The following is a 13,352-nucleotide window of genomic DNA, read 5'->3' as shown; positions in this document are numbered from 1 at the left end:
AACTAAAACCATCATAGGGAAATGAAGACGAAATAGAAAGGAGCACTAGGAGAGTTGATATTGCATGAAATGAAGTAAGAGACAGGTAATAGATATGAGAAAATGAAAATAATGAATAAAATTTAAAAATAATTTAAAAGAATTAGAAAGAAAATAATAGCTGTAGAAGACAGGCAAAGGATAACTCTGATGTCTTCCTCGAAGAAGAAATTAATGCAATGAAGTAGAACAAATCATAATATAATACAAAAAACTTTTTGAAAATGTAACTTTAATTTCAATTTTGAAGTGGCAATCATATGTCTGAAAAAGTTAACCTAAAGGAGTCCACATAAAGACATATCTCACTTAGTAAAATCTTTAAGTGTAAAAACAAAGAAAGACGTCTTTGGAATTCAGAGAAGAAGAACAGGTTATTTCCAAAGAGAAAAATATTCAGACTAGTCACAATTTCTCCAATGCCAGAAGACAGTGGAGCAATATGTATATATATATTTCTCCAGGAAACAAATAGGTGAATTAAACTTTAAATATATATTCATTCTTTTTCTTCAAGTATAAAAGCTACAGAAAATATTTTGGACCACACAGGAACTCTGGGGATAATTTTTCTATAAATTTCTTAGGGAAGCTACTATGGGCCAAACCCAAGGCAACCAAAAGTTAATTGGAGGAAAATGTCAAAGAACTTATGTAAGCATTGATTATTTATTTGTTTGTTTATGTATTATTTATTTATTTATTTTAAGGATGTAGGCTACAATTCAGGATTAGATATACAAATGGACATTGTACAGATAAAGTTTAGGCCTCACTTTGGTCCCCACTTCACCTGGTTTGAGAACAGGTACCCTTATAGATGAAATATCTCCCCTCCCCAGCTGTTTCCCACTACTGCCAATCACTTTTTTATAGTATTATGATAATTGTTCGGGGTCTCTTTTTGAGTGAGAACATGTGGTGCTCAGTTTTTTGTTTCTGTGATAGATCACTGAGTGTTATAGACTCTAAATCCAACCAAGTTGTTGCGAAGTTCATAATTTTGTCCTTCTTTATGGCTGCGTATATGTAACACATTTTAAAAATCCAGTCCACTTTTGATGGGCAGTATGATTGGTTCCATGTTTTTGCTATTGTGAATAGCACTGCAATAAACATGCGTGTGCAGGTATCTTTTTCATGGAGTGATTTGAGTTCTTCCAGGTATATTCCCAGAAGGGAGATTGCTGGGTCTCATGGAAGGTCAATTTTAGATCTTTTAGGAATCACCACACTGTTTTCACAGAGGTTGTACAAGGTACACTCCCACCAACACTGCAGAAGTGTTCCATTTTCCTTGCATCCTCTCCAGCATCTGTTGTTTTTTGAGCTACCAAAAGACTAAAACAAAAGTATGAGTTCAGGTGACAGATGGGAAAGTAAACATTGATTTTAAAAATATAGAAATAAGTATACAATTAATATATAATAAAAAGGGAAGATAAAAAAAGGTGTGAACTAGCATGAGTTTGCTAATTTCTCATCTTTAAGGGAAAAACCTGAAAATTACATAGATGAATCACATAGATTAAGCAGTAGCACATTTAACACTGCAAAGATAAATACTAGAAAAGATCATTTTCTTGTTTGAATTTGAATGCTAGAAGAAAAGGTGAGGGTATGTAAGAAATAGGAAAGGCTGTCATTTTTATCATTGCTTATTTTAGTGGAACTAATAGAAACTGCCTAAACAAATATAGGTCTAAAGGAATGTAGAAGAATAATGTTAAGATAAGTTAACATTATATACATCATAACTGGTAAAGTCAACATATAAATCTTTTTAAATATAAGAAAGGCTAACACTCAAAACAAAAAAAAGGATTTTTGAAGACATGGTGAATTATTTTGTTTTTAAAAAGGTAATGAAAAATTATAGCGCTGTGCTCACATAAATACAAAATAAAAATAAAAATGTGGGCATTTAGCATCCATCTCAAAAAGTTAAAAAAGGATCAACAAAACAAACTGAAAATAAGTAGAGTAAAAAGCCTAAAGAAAAAACCCAAGTTGAAAAGTGACAAAACTGAAATAGAAATAGAAATAATATGTAAATTCAAAGCATGGTTCTATAAAACCCAGCCAAATAAACTAACATAAAACAAGACATGATAAAGAGAAAATAAAAGAACATGCATATATAAAGAGGCCTCTTTACACAACTGTATCTTGATAAACTTGAAAACCAATATGAAATGGGTAATTTTGTAGGAAAATATAGTACTAAGACTATCCCTGGTAGAAAGAGAAAATGTGAACACATGAATTTTCTTAGAGGAAACAGATAAATTTGTAAAGCAGGAAGATTCCCAAAAGTCTAGCATTTTCACAGTTGTACCAAACAGTTAAGAGCTTAAAAAATAATTCGATGATTTTAATGTTTTTTAAAACTCTTCTTGAGCGTTGCAAGAGAAGACACACTTTCAAAATTTTGCTATGAAGGAAATATGTCACTGAGAGCAAAAGCAATAATGATTGCACACTAAAAAACTATGGACTGATCTTATAAATATTTGTTTAAAGTCCTAAATAAACATTAAATTTATTAGCATACTAACAGAATAATTAGTCACAAACAAGTGGAGAGTTTTCCACAATTGCAAGAATAATTCAATATTAAGAAAGCTGTTGGCTGGGCTCGGTGGCTCAGTCTGTAATCCCAGTACTTTGGGAGACTGACGCAAATGGATTGTCTGGGCAACTTGGCAAGTCCTAGTCTCTACAATAAATCAAAAAATTAGCTAGTTGTGGTGGCACGCAACTGTAGTTCTGGCTACTTGGAAGACTGAGGTGGAAGAATCTACCTACTTGCAGAAAATACAATTGTGCACTTATAAAAAGTAAGGATTTGGGTAAAATTTACTACAAAAAAATAAAAGAATTTAGCAAGGTTGGACAGTGCAAAATCAACAAACAAATTAATAGATTTACTATGTATAAACAATTACATCATGGTATAAATAAGGGGAATGAAAACTACCTCATTTAGAATAGCAACAAATGCCTAAAGATAAACTTAACATAAAATGTTTGAGATCTATCTGAGGAAAACTTTAAAATGCCATTCATTCAAATACAGTACTTAACAAATCGAATGTTATATTATGTTCTTGTTTAGTTATTAATGATTTTAACATGGCATACATTCCTTTAGAATTCAATATGTTATAAGTAAAATTTGTATAGAATAAACAAAAAAAAGTTAGTCAGGCAAACTCTTAAGAAGTGCAGTTTAGTGATGACTAACCCTGTAAGGTATTAAAATATATTAGGATTCATTTGTTTAAAAAATGTGTTTTAGATTCATGAATAGATAGACTTCAAGGGAATAAAATAGAAAGATGGGAATTAGATACAAATATACATGTTCAGATTGAATATGATAAAGATGACATCTTAGTGGCAATAAAATAATAATTATTTTTACAAGTCTTGTTGGAGTGGATTGGCAGTCACCTGGAAAAAAAAAATGAAGATGGGAATGTAATATGGTATAACCTCCATGATGGGGTATTGGTAATAGATATCAAATTATAGAGGCCTATACCCTTCAACTCCAAAAGTATATTGGGTAATTTACCATGTAGACTTATTTGTAACTATTAATAGCTAGTATGACCATCCATCCCAGCTCACCCAAGAAAATTCCAAATTACACCAAGTTTCTCAGCATAATAAACAATAGCACTAATGTTCATTCTAAAAAATGTCTTGGTAGGTGCTCAACTATAGTAACAGCAAAAGATTAGAAATAATACAAATGTCTATCATGGCTAAAGTTGAAGTTGAATTAAATAGATTGTGGTAAATTCATACAATGGAATTCTGTTAAAAAAATATATATATATATAAAGCAGTAAAGAAACAACATACCGATTGGTAAAGATCTCTAAGATTTAAAGCTCTATCAGATATATACATATGTGAACAGTATGGAAAAAGTAGAAAATAGGTCTATAATAGTATTTTCTTACATATGCAAAACTAAACTTGAGGGCATATACAAGAAACCACTAATAGTAGCATCCTGTGGGGGTATGAAATGGAAACAGGAAAAATGGGACAAGATGGGATGAGATTGTTCACTGTATAATTGTATGTCTTTAATACATTTTTTTTTCTTTTGAGCCATATGACTAAAAGCCTTACTCAAGAAAAGTATGAAAAAGAAAAACATAAAATAATTAAAGATAATTTGCTATAACTTTGATAGCTTATTTTATGATTTAATGAACTTTAAATGTTATATAAATGCTGTGAAGAGTAATACAGCCATGTCAGAATTTTCCAAAGAGATGCATTATTTTGATTGTTATGGAATTATTCATTCAAAACATTTTTTGAGTTCTGCCTACTGATGAGGGTAATTTGGTTAAGCTAAATTCTGACTCCACAAGAAACCATTATTGCAATTATAAATATTTTGGCAGATACTTAAAAATAATTTCTTTATAAATAACATATGTATTCTTTTCTTTTTTTAGGCAGAGGAAGAAAGGTAAGTTTTATTTTGCATGGTTTCTTTTTCATAAGCAGAATTATTTCTAATACTTTCCACACAAAATTGTGCTCTGAAATTCTAGAAAGTTTTTGAAAAGTACAAAAACCATATCTATAAGCACATTTCAGCTACTGTGCTTTTAGACGACAAACACCGCTATTCTACTCTGTGATTAATTTTCTTTTCCACATCTCTGTCAGAAAGTTGTGAACTCTTTAGGGATTGAGGGTGTATCTTATTAAATTTTGGATTCCTTGCATTTATTGCTGCTTAAGTATATATTTTACACATATTAGAAGTGCAATACACATTTGACAGAAAAGAACAAGGAAGGATAGGAAGAAAGGAAAGAAGAAAGGAAGGAATAAAGAACATTAGTTCAATATCAATGGGATTGTGGTCCTTCTCCCGTTGACTGGGAAGTAAAGATCCAGAATTAATTGAACTTTGTCCCAAACGCCCATTGCTTGCCCTTTCCTCCTCCTGCCTGCCTTCAGGGAGCTTACAATCTATTACTGGGTAAGCATTATACTCAAGGGGACAAGGTAGTTATATATTCAGGACCCTGGTATAGCTGGCCAGCTTGATTACCTGTAATATGGACATGGGCCTTCTCCCGGAGCAAAGGGAATTATTTTCCCCTTGACGAATTCAGTTTTCTGGTTATCTTAAAAATTATGATCTGTGCTTCAATCCTATGCAAATTGAATGGACACAGAAACCAAGAGAGTGAACATGCGCAGTGATCCCAATATTTATGAATTTTATTTTCTTTTGCAAACATTGGAACTTCAATAAAGTGATTTTTCAGACAATCAGATAAAGTGATGCTATACCCTTCATGATAAATGAGAGTGATGCTATCAAGGGGCTGTTCTGGCCAGTTTTAAACTTTTGGGGACAGAGGACAATATCATACATTTGTCTTATTTGGAATAAATGTTGGCGAAGCTATCTAGATTTGAATATATGTCGAAGAAGAACTACAAGTAGTGGCTCACATTTAATTTATTCTGAAAACTAAAATAAATGGAAACAAAAGATTAGGCTGAACCTTAAACAAACTTTACAGATAGATGAAAGATAGATGGATAAATGGATGGATAGACAGATAGATATGGATATAGATATAGAAAGATAGATGAAATGGAAAAAAAAAAAAAAAAGCAACTAACTGTGAGAACTGCTCTGAAATAATCAGTTTAGTTGTCTTAGTACTTACCCAGCTTCCTGAGAGACAACCGGTGGGACACGTCATTTTCTGCCTTTCCCAAAGGCCGTGTGGCAGAGCTGGGTGAAGGACACACTCAAAGCAGCTGCCCATTTAGCAGACTCAGGTTTGGGGCCATGATCTGTATGACGTGTTTTCATTTATCATCTGAATCAGAGTACGTGAATTTTATGTTTCTCAGAGAACATAAAAATTAAATTTGGTAAAAACTTTAGATAAACGATCAGTCCACATAAATTCACTTATTCAAAGTCTATATTAACAAAAGCGGTGGAAACAAATATTTACACTGTGACTTACGTTCAAAATAAGAAGTATATGGAAATTTATAATTGAACACTTAATTCCTCATTAAATATTATGGAGGAATAGAACACTCGTATAGAATATCAAAAAGCCAACAGTTTAGTTAAGGAAGATATCAGAAAATTCTATTCCCCTGCCTACAAATTAAGAGTAAAGTCTGCATTTGCCTTAAGGGTCTCATGGGATGGAAATGTCAAAACTATTCTCAGCAGGCTATTCTGTTTTTTTTTTTTTTCATTTTAGCTGGAGTAGTTTGTCTTCTCTTTTTACTTATCTTTCTAGACTTGTTCTAGAAGAAACATCTTTTTTCAACATCATTCTAATAAAGGGCTTTATTTATCGTCACAAATTTATGTGCCATTTCCAAACAATTCAAATAATTCATTTAAAAAAGTCTTATTACATCTCCTATAAAGTCAATTTTTTTTATTTTAAAAATTTTTTTAAAAGAAAAGACTCAATCTAGAAATTAGCAGATGTGAACATGCCAAAACAAGTCTGATTACTTCAAAGCCCATATATGTGGATGACTTTTTCCCGTAAGCTTGCTTGTCTTTTAGTCTCTTGTCTCTTTTAATCTTGCTGTGGGTTGTCTTTTAGTCTCTTGTGTTTCTACCTTGCACTTACCCTATAGAATTGTCTCCTGCTTCTGTAGGGCCATTTTCCTCTTTAGAATTTTAAATTTATTATTGACCTTCAGAGTATTCACTACCTCAGCATTAAAATCAGCAAATGTGATTGTGTATTCTTAGTTCTACCACTGAGCCCATCATTATCATTATCAATATTATAAAATAGTTTTAAAATTTCTCTTTACAAAATTTTGTCAGGTGTGAGATACCACTGGGGGACATAATCAGATACTACCTTTTAGGAGTACAATTTGGTGATCTGTATTAAAAAGCTTAAAAATATATAAAATCTTTAATCTGTAATTTTAACTTCTAAAAGCATCCCATAACACATTAATAAGAGAGGTACATGTTTATAAATAAGAATATTCATTGTAATGTTATTTTTAATTTAAAAATGAAAGCAAAATTTAAGAGCAAGATACAAAGCATTGATTAGATAAATCTGAGTGTATGTACACTCTGGATGGAAAACTAAGAATGCCAGAATGTTAACAGTGGTTATCCTCTGAGTGTTGAGTAGGATATTTAGCTTCTTATATTTCCTCTATTTTCATGTTTATAAATAAGAATATTCATTGTAATGTTATTTTTAATTTAAAAATGAAAGCAAAATTTAAGAGCAAGATACAAAGCATTGATTAGATAAACCTGAGTGTATGTACACTCTGGATGGAAGACTACGAATGCCAGAATGTTAACAGTGGTTATCCTCTGAGTGTTGAGTAGGATATTTAGCTTCTTATATCTCCTCTATTTTCAAAATCAGAGGAAACAATAATATATGCAAAAGAAAAAATTAGAGAAACGGAAACTCATTTCCTTGCTTTTTCTACATCTTGAATGTAATTGTTAAGCTCATATTGACCTCCCCAGTTGCCTAATAAAAATCATTATTTCCTAATATGTTAATGGAAGAATTTGCTGAGATCATCTAAGTGTCACCCTGAGGAGATGTAAAGTAGATGAAGACAACCATGATTTTGAGGAGACCAAAATCTGTTGGAAGGCAAAATCTGAAACAAAGTATACAAATTAATATGTGATTAAATCAAAGTATAAGCTATAATTCATCTGATATTATCTAACCTGGGGGCCTGATATCATGCAATGAGAGTTCAATTTTTGAGAATGCAAAGTTCTAAAGGAATTTCATCTATATCTATCATATCTGCTACATCTATTCCACAATCAAACTGATTGATTTTATTTACTTACAGTTTCTTGTGTTATTTTTGATTTTCCTATTCGATTGATCTTTTTTCTAGATTTATTTCCCTCAGATATTGAGAACTACCTGAGTAGAATTATTACATAATTTCTTTTTTAAAAGATCTTTTGTTATTTTTCATGTTCTTTCATGAGAACTACAAAGGTGCAAATAGCTTAGGAAAGACACCTGAAAAGTTACCAAAAATGATGTGCCATATTTTAAGAGTGTGAAAATTCATAAGTGTAAAAGTTTCTGGCTTTTTTTTGTTTTTAGTCTTTGAGTAGTGTTTCCCATGGTGCTATCTTTGCATCTTTTCATCACAACTATTTCTTGCTGTAGCCAACTCTTTGAATTTGATCTCTGTAAAAATTAAGCAAAACAGTCTTACATATTTCTCACATTGAACTGATTTCTTTTCATGTCTTTCAGGTGAACAGTAATTTTTTCATGAATAATATGACCAAATATTCAAAATTGTTTACTTTCTTATTTTTTTCATTTCTTACATAGAAGTTCCCAGGGTTTGCATGGCATATTCTAGTGTGACATATTCATGTCTAACAAGTCATTATATTTTGTTAATTAGACTTTTTTTTTTTTGCTTCATAGGGGCAGAAAGGAGAGCCAGGGTTAGTGCCTGTTGTAAGTATATATATGTACATATATGTATATATTGTTTTCATATACTTTAAATAAATTTAGCTGTAGTATAGTTGTATATTATTGCTCATATAGTCTTAAAAATGTTATTTTATAAATAAGCTTTTAGTATAACACAGGAAAACCAAACTAGATTAGTTATTTAACATAATATTTGGTGTTCTATATTCCTGACTTTTGTAGTCCAATAACTAAAGGTAGAAAGTCATGGTTTTGCAAAACTGAATATATTATATGTGAATATACAGTGATAGTTAACATTAGTATCAGTAGTTTCCACACTTTTGGAAATATATCATGTCCTGATCCTGATCAAAATTCCATGTTGCATAAGAACTCCTAAGACTTCTTCAGACGTGTAGATAATCGAAAAGAATATTACTAAATAGGATTAAAGCTCGTGAACCACCATTCTCCTAGGTTTTAAAGGTGATATCATCAGTCTGTCAAGACAAAAGAATGTGTTTGTTGACTTATTTGGCAGTGTTGACATTCTTGCTTTACCTTCAATTAGCCTGTTTTTTTTTTTAAAGTAAAGATTATCTAAAACACGAATTATTCATACTATTTTGTTTCATTGAAAAAAAACCACTTATGTGTACTTACTATGCCTCAGGTGTTAAGTACTTTATAAATATTTATTTATTTGTCTTCATTACTCTGTTAAGGGGGCAATTTTATAATCATCATCACTATTTTACATTTAAATTTCCATTTAGGTTCTTAACTTATGCACGGAGAGGATAAGTAATTAGTTCAAGGTCACACACCTGGTCAAAATTCAGGTCTCTTGGCTTCAGCTTTGGTGCTTTTAGTCACAAACTAGTACTGCCTCCCTATATTAGGGTTAAAATTAGATAATATCTTAAGTTGTAAGGCAAAGAGAAAATGGGCATCAATTGAAAACATCCATTTGTTAAAAAAAAATTGCTGGAGTTTTTGTTGGCTTTTCTGAATATCTGTAGAAACTTTGTCTTTACAAATTATCCTGTTTATTGTTTAGGTAACAGGCATACGTGGTCGTCCCGGACCAGCAGTAAGTACTTTCCACCAATATTCATGGTACTCTTATGCTCTTTGAGATATTGAAAAAATTTTACAGGTATTATAACTATGAGAAGATAACAGAATGTAAAACAGTGATGCTTTGTTTCTTGAAATATTTTGTCTTCAAGCAGCTTCAAGTTAGGCATTCCTTTTCAGCAATAAACAGCACATCTGGGATCATTTCATTCTGAAATTGAAGAACCTTATTGTTACTCATGTGTCAGTGTTGCCCTTGGTTTTGTAAATGGCAAAACAATTGATTGTTACATTTGTTAATTTTAGATTGACCTTGTTCACTGGGTGTACTTTTTGATGTTTGACTGTAATTAAAGTGGGCTACTTTTATCTACTTAATGAAATTAAATTATATATTGCAGTAGGATTTGAGATATTATATATCAAGGTAGCATATGTCTAATTTAGCATAAAAGACTGAATTTTTCAAGTTTAGATTATTAGTAGCAGTCATAGATAACTAAATGGATAACATAACACACTTCACGTCAATTTTAAATCATATCAAATCAATTTAAATAAAATATGAATACAGCTTTATCAGACTTCATCTGGTCCTTCTGAAGCTTTGTTTTTAAACAGTGTTGTAGGTTGAGTTGAGATAATACACAATCTAATCTTCCTAAATCAATTGAAATTCTATTTTTAAATTCTATTTTGCAGAGAAATAAAATCCCCTTGGCAACAGCTTTTTCCCAGAAAAAAAAAAGTCATTTTAAGAAATCAGCATAATAACACCATTTTTGAAATATAATAGTGACTTGTAATTTTAAGAGAAAAATAACTGTAATTTCGATTTGAAAAATCCTAAGTGGATTTTAACTATATGATGGAAATAACACAATATTCTAAGCCAAGAATGCTTGCATGTACATAAAGCAGAACTGTCGTAAATGAAGAAGCTTTTGTTTCCATTGCTTTCATCAGCAACTCAAACAGTGATGAACAGTTAAATTCACACATTCCATCAAGTAATTGATAATCTGGGGTTTGTGCATTTATGTAGTTTTCAAAATCAGAACTGTAAGTTTTTCTGCCCAGAATTTAGTGGCAAAGACTTTACCCACAGCAAAACTGATTCTTAAAATGTGTACTTACTAGTCAAGTGACTCTGTCTAGCTCATTGAGCCCCTTGATGCTACAACGGTCACCTCATTCCTTCCAGACCTCCAAGCATCACTTCGGGATTATACAGCCCGAATGAGTGTACAGAACTTTTATATGCACATGGCTTTATTCTCTGGAGTCTTCCACCGAACTAAGTGTGATATTTCTGTTTTCCAAATTTCTTTTATCAAGCAAACTTTTTACAAAATCCAACAACAACAAAAAAACATAGAAGTTTTGCAGGTGTTATCATTTTCTGTTTTAGGGACCTCCAGGATCACAAGGACCAAGGGGAGAGCGAGGCCCAAAAGGAAGACCTGTAAGTTGACTGAGAGTTTCCTTCTTTGCAAACATGGGCCAAGTCAGTCTACACGGTGTTCCCTGAACACAGCAAGGAACGGGAAGAGGGGGTGGGTACTGTTCCTCTTTCACCTCTTTTCAATGTTACAAGGAAGGCAAGTCACAAAATGATTGTGCAGCTCTCCTAATTCAGAAGAAATGATGACATGCTAATAATTGCTTATTATCTTATTAGAGAGCACAAATAATATTTCCTTGTCTTTATGAGGTCAAATTAAAATAAAGTAGAACTTAAGACACATAATTAACACATTATGTTGTTTTCAGAACTTGTCACTCATGAGTAAACAATGTCAAGAATGTACTATTGAGATAAAGCACGCAAGTTCGGTGATCTGTGGTTGCTATGGGAATAACCAGGCTGGATGGCGGAAAGAGAAATTATTAGAGGATAGCACTTTCTTTCAAGAGCTTGTAAAAGAAATTTATTTCCCAGGTAGTACCATTCTGCCATTTTCACTGAGCAGCTGCTGCAGACATATCAAAGGGGTAATGTAAAAAAATCAGCAACCACCTTACCAAAGGGGATATCATTAGATTAAAACAATCACCTCTATACCTTTAAAATAAAACATGAGGATATTATATACTATTGCCAAAGATTTTCTTTTCCTTCTTGCCTACCTGTACAGTATGTGTTGTTCTCAAGTCTTAGGGTTATAATTATTTTTCTTTCTTTTATTAAGTTTTAACTTAATGTCTTTCAGATATGACAAATTTGTGTATTGCTATCATTATCCTATGTTTCAGTCAGAAAAAAATTTGTAGCATTTAATTTTCTCTCTAATGATATCTACTAAAACCTAACTCTGAATTTTCAACCTTTCAATTATGCCTTTGCCCACGTCCAAATGATTAGAGGACAAGATAAACAAGGAAGCAAAAGATGACTTTGAACATCAAAATGAGGAAAAAAACCTATTTTAGATCATGTCATTGGGAACGATTGCCACTAGTCTCATCTTTGTCAGTCTTTTGTGCTTCTACTCATTTCACCAAGTATAGACATGATGTCAATACCTTTTCGGAAATGAATGTGGAGCCTGGGTGGTATTTGTAGGCATTCACGTGCCTGATTGTGCCCTGAGGAAATCATATATAGCCCTATGGGTGAGCAGTAAGCCTGTGATCAGAATATTTTATGCCTAATTCTTCATTGTTGTTCTACTGAACTGTCTCACCAGTGTTGGTAGCTTAGACACTGCTGGTGCCCCTCCAGATGTTTGTCCAGCTTCTAGTATGACAGGTAGAAAATGACTTCAGATGTGTGGAGGGTGTTTGGTCATGTAGAAAGGATTCTGCACCAGAACTTATACATTGTAAATAATTGATGACGTTGCATACTGAGTCTAGGCAGAAGTTGCTATGAGGATAGTGGCCAGACTTCCAGAATTGTAGAATTGTATCTATACCTCTACACCCTTCTCTTCCCTACTTAATTTAGTGTGTGATGTGGTTCATTTCCTATCTTGGTTCGGCAATGTAAATTGGGTATAACTGTGTGTGTGTGTGTGTGTGTGTGTGTGTGTGTGTGTGTGTGTGTGTGTGTGTGTGTGTATGGGGGGGAGATGGAGAGAGGGGGGTAGGGAGAGAGAGAGAGAGAGAGAGAGAGAGAAAGTGAGAAGTAGTTATTTATGAGGAATGAAGTGAGACAATCCTGGCAGATAGGTAAAAAATCTGTTTCTATCTTAATCTTGGTAAACTGTTGTGTGATGGTGAGTTGTTTTTTTTTTTTTTTTGAGTTGGAGTCTCACTCTGTCGCCCAGACTGGAGTGCAGTGGCCACTCCTGGCCACCACAGCCTCGACCTGCTGGGCTCCGGCGATCCTTCCGCCTCAACCTTCCAAGTAGCTGGAATTACAGGCATGAGCTACCACGCCCGGCTAATTTTTTTGATTTATTGTAGAGATGAGATCTTGCCAAGTTGCCCAGGTGGGTCTTGGACCCGCGGGCTCAGGCAGTCCCCTCACCTCAGCCTCCAAAAGCACGGGATGACAGGCTGAGCCACCGAGCCCGGCTGATGGTGAGTTTTTAACAACTCACTTTTTATAAAATAAAAAGAAAGGTTTTTAAAAGTTGTAGTTTTTGATAATTTCCTTAGTATAAATATCTCCCCCACCCCCCATGATTGATTTCAAGCTACTGGCTTGATGTCCCAGAACACTCATGTGTAGATTATTCTGCCTCAGGTTCCAAGCCTTCAAGAAGCTGCTAGCTGGACTGAAGTTATGGCTGTCACAAT

General features: G+C 32.9%; 1 protein-coding gene across 2 annotated transcripts in view; it reads left to right on the top strand.

Moving 5' to 3' along the window:
• The window catches only part of COL5A2 (collagen type V alpha 2 chain), a 156,948-nt gene that overhangs the window by 70,228 nt on the left and 73,368 nt on the right, over positions 1 to 13,352 (top strand). For both annotated transcript variants that reach the window (XM_008062664.2, XM_021714804.1), the window contains exons 3-6: positions 4,524 to 4,537; positions 8,532 to 8,564; positions 9,586 to 9,618; positions 11,017 to 11,070. In XM_008062664.2, the coding sequence (XP_008060855.1) occupies positions 4,524 to 4,537; positions 8,532 to 8,564; positions 9,586 to 9,618; positions 11,017 to 11,070 (134 nt within the window). The remainder of the gene's footprint in view (positions 1 to 4,523; positions 4,538 to 8,531; positions 8,565 to 9,585; positions 9,619 to 11,016; positions 11,071 to 13,352) is intronic.

The sequence above is a fragment of the Carlito syrichta genome, unplaced genomic scaffold (assembly GCF_000164805.1).
Source record: "Carlito syrichta isolate Samal-C Ts95f unplaced genomic scaffold, Tarsius_syrichta-2.0.1 Scaffold305791, whole genome shotgun sequence".
Lineage (NCBI taxonomy): Eukaryota > Metazoa > Chordata > Mammalia > Primates > Tarsiidae > Carlito > Carlito syrichta.
Note: the sequence above shows the minus strand (reverse complement) of the source record. Positions and strands in the feature narration are given on the sequence as shown.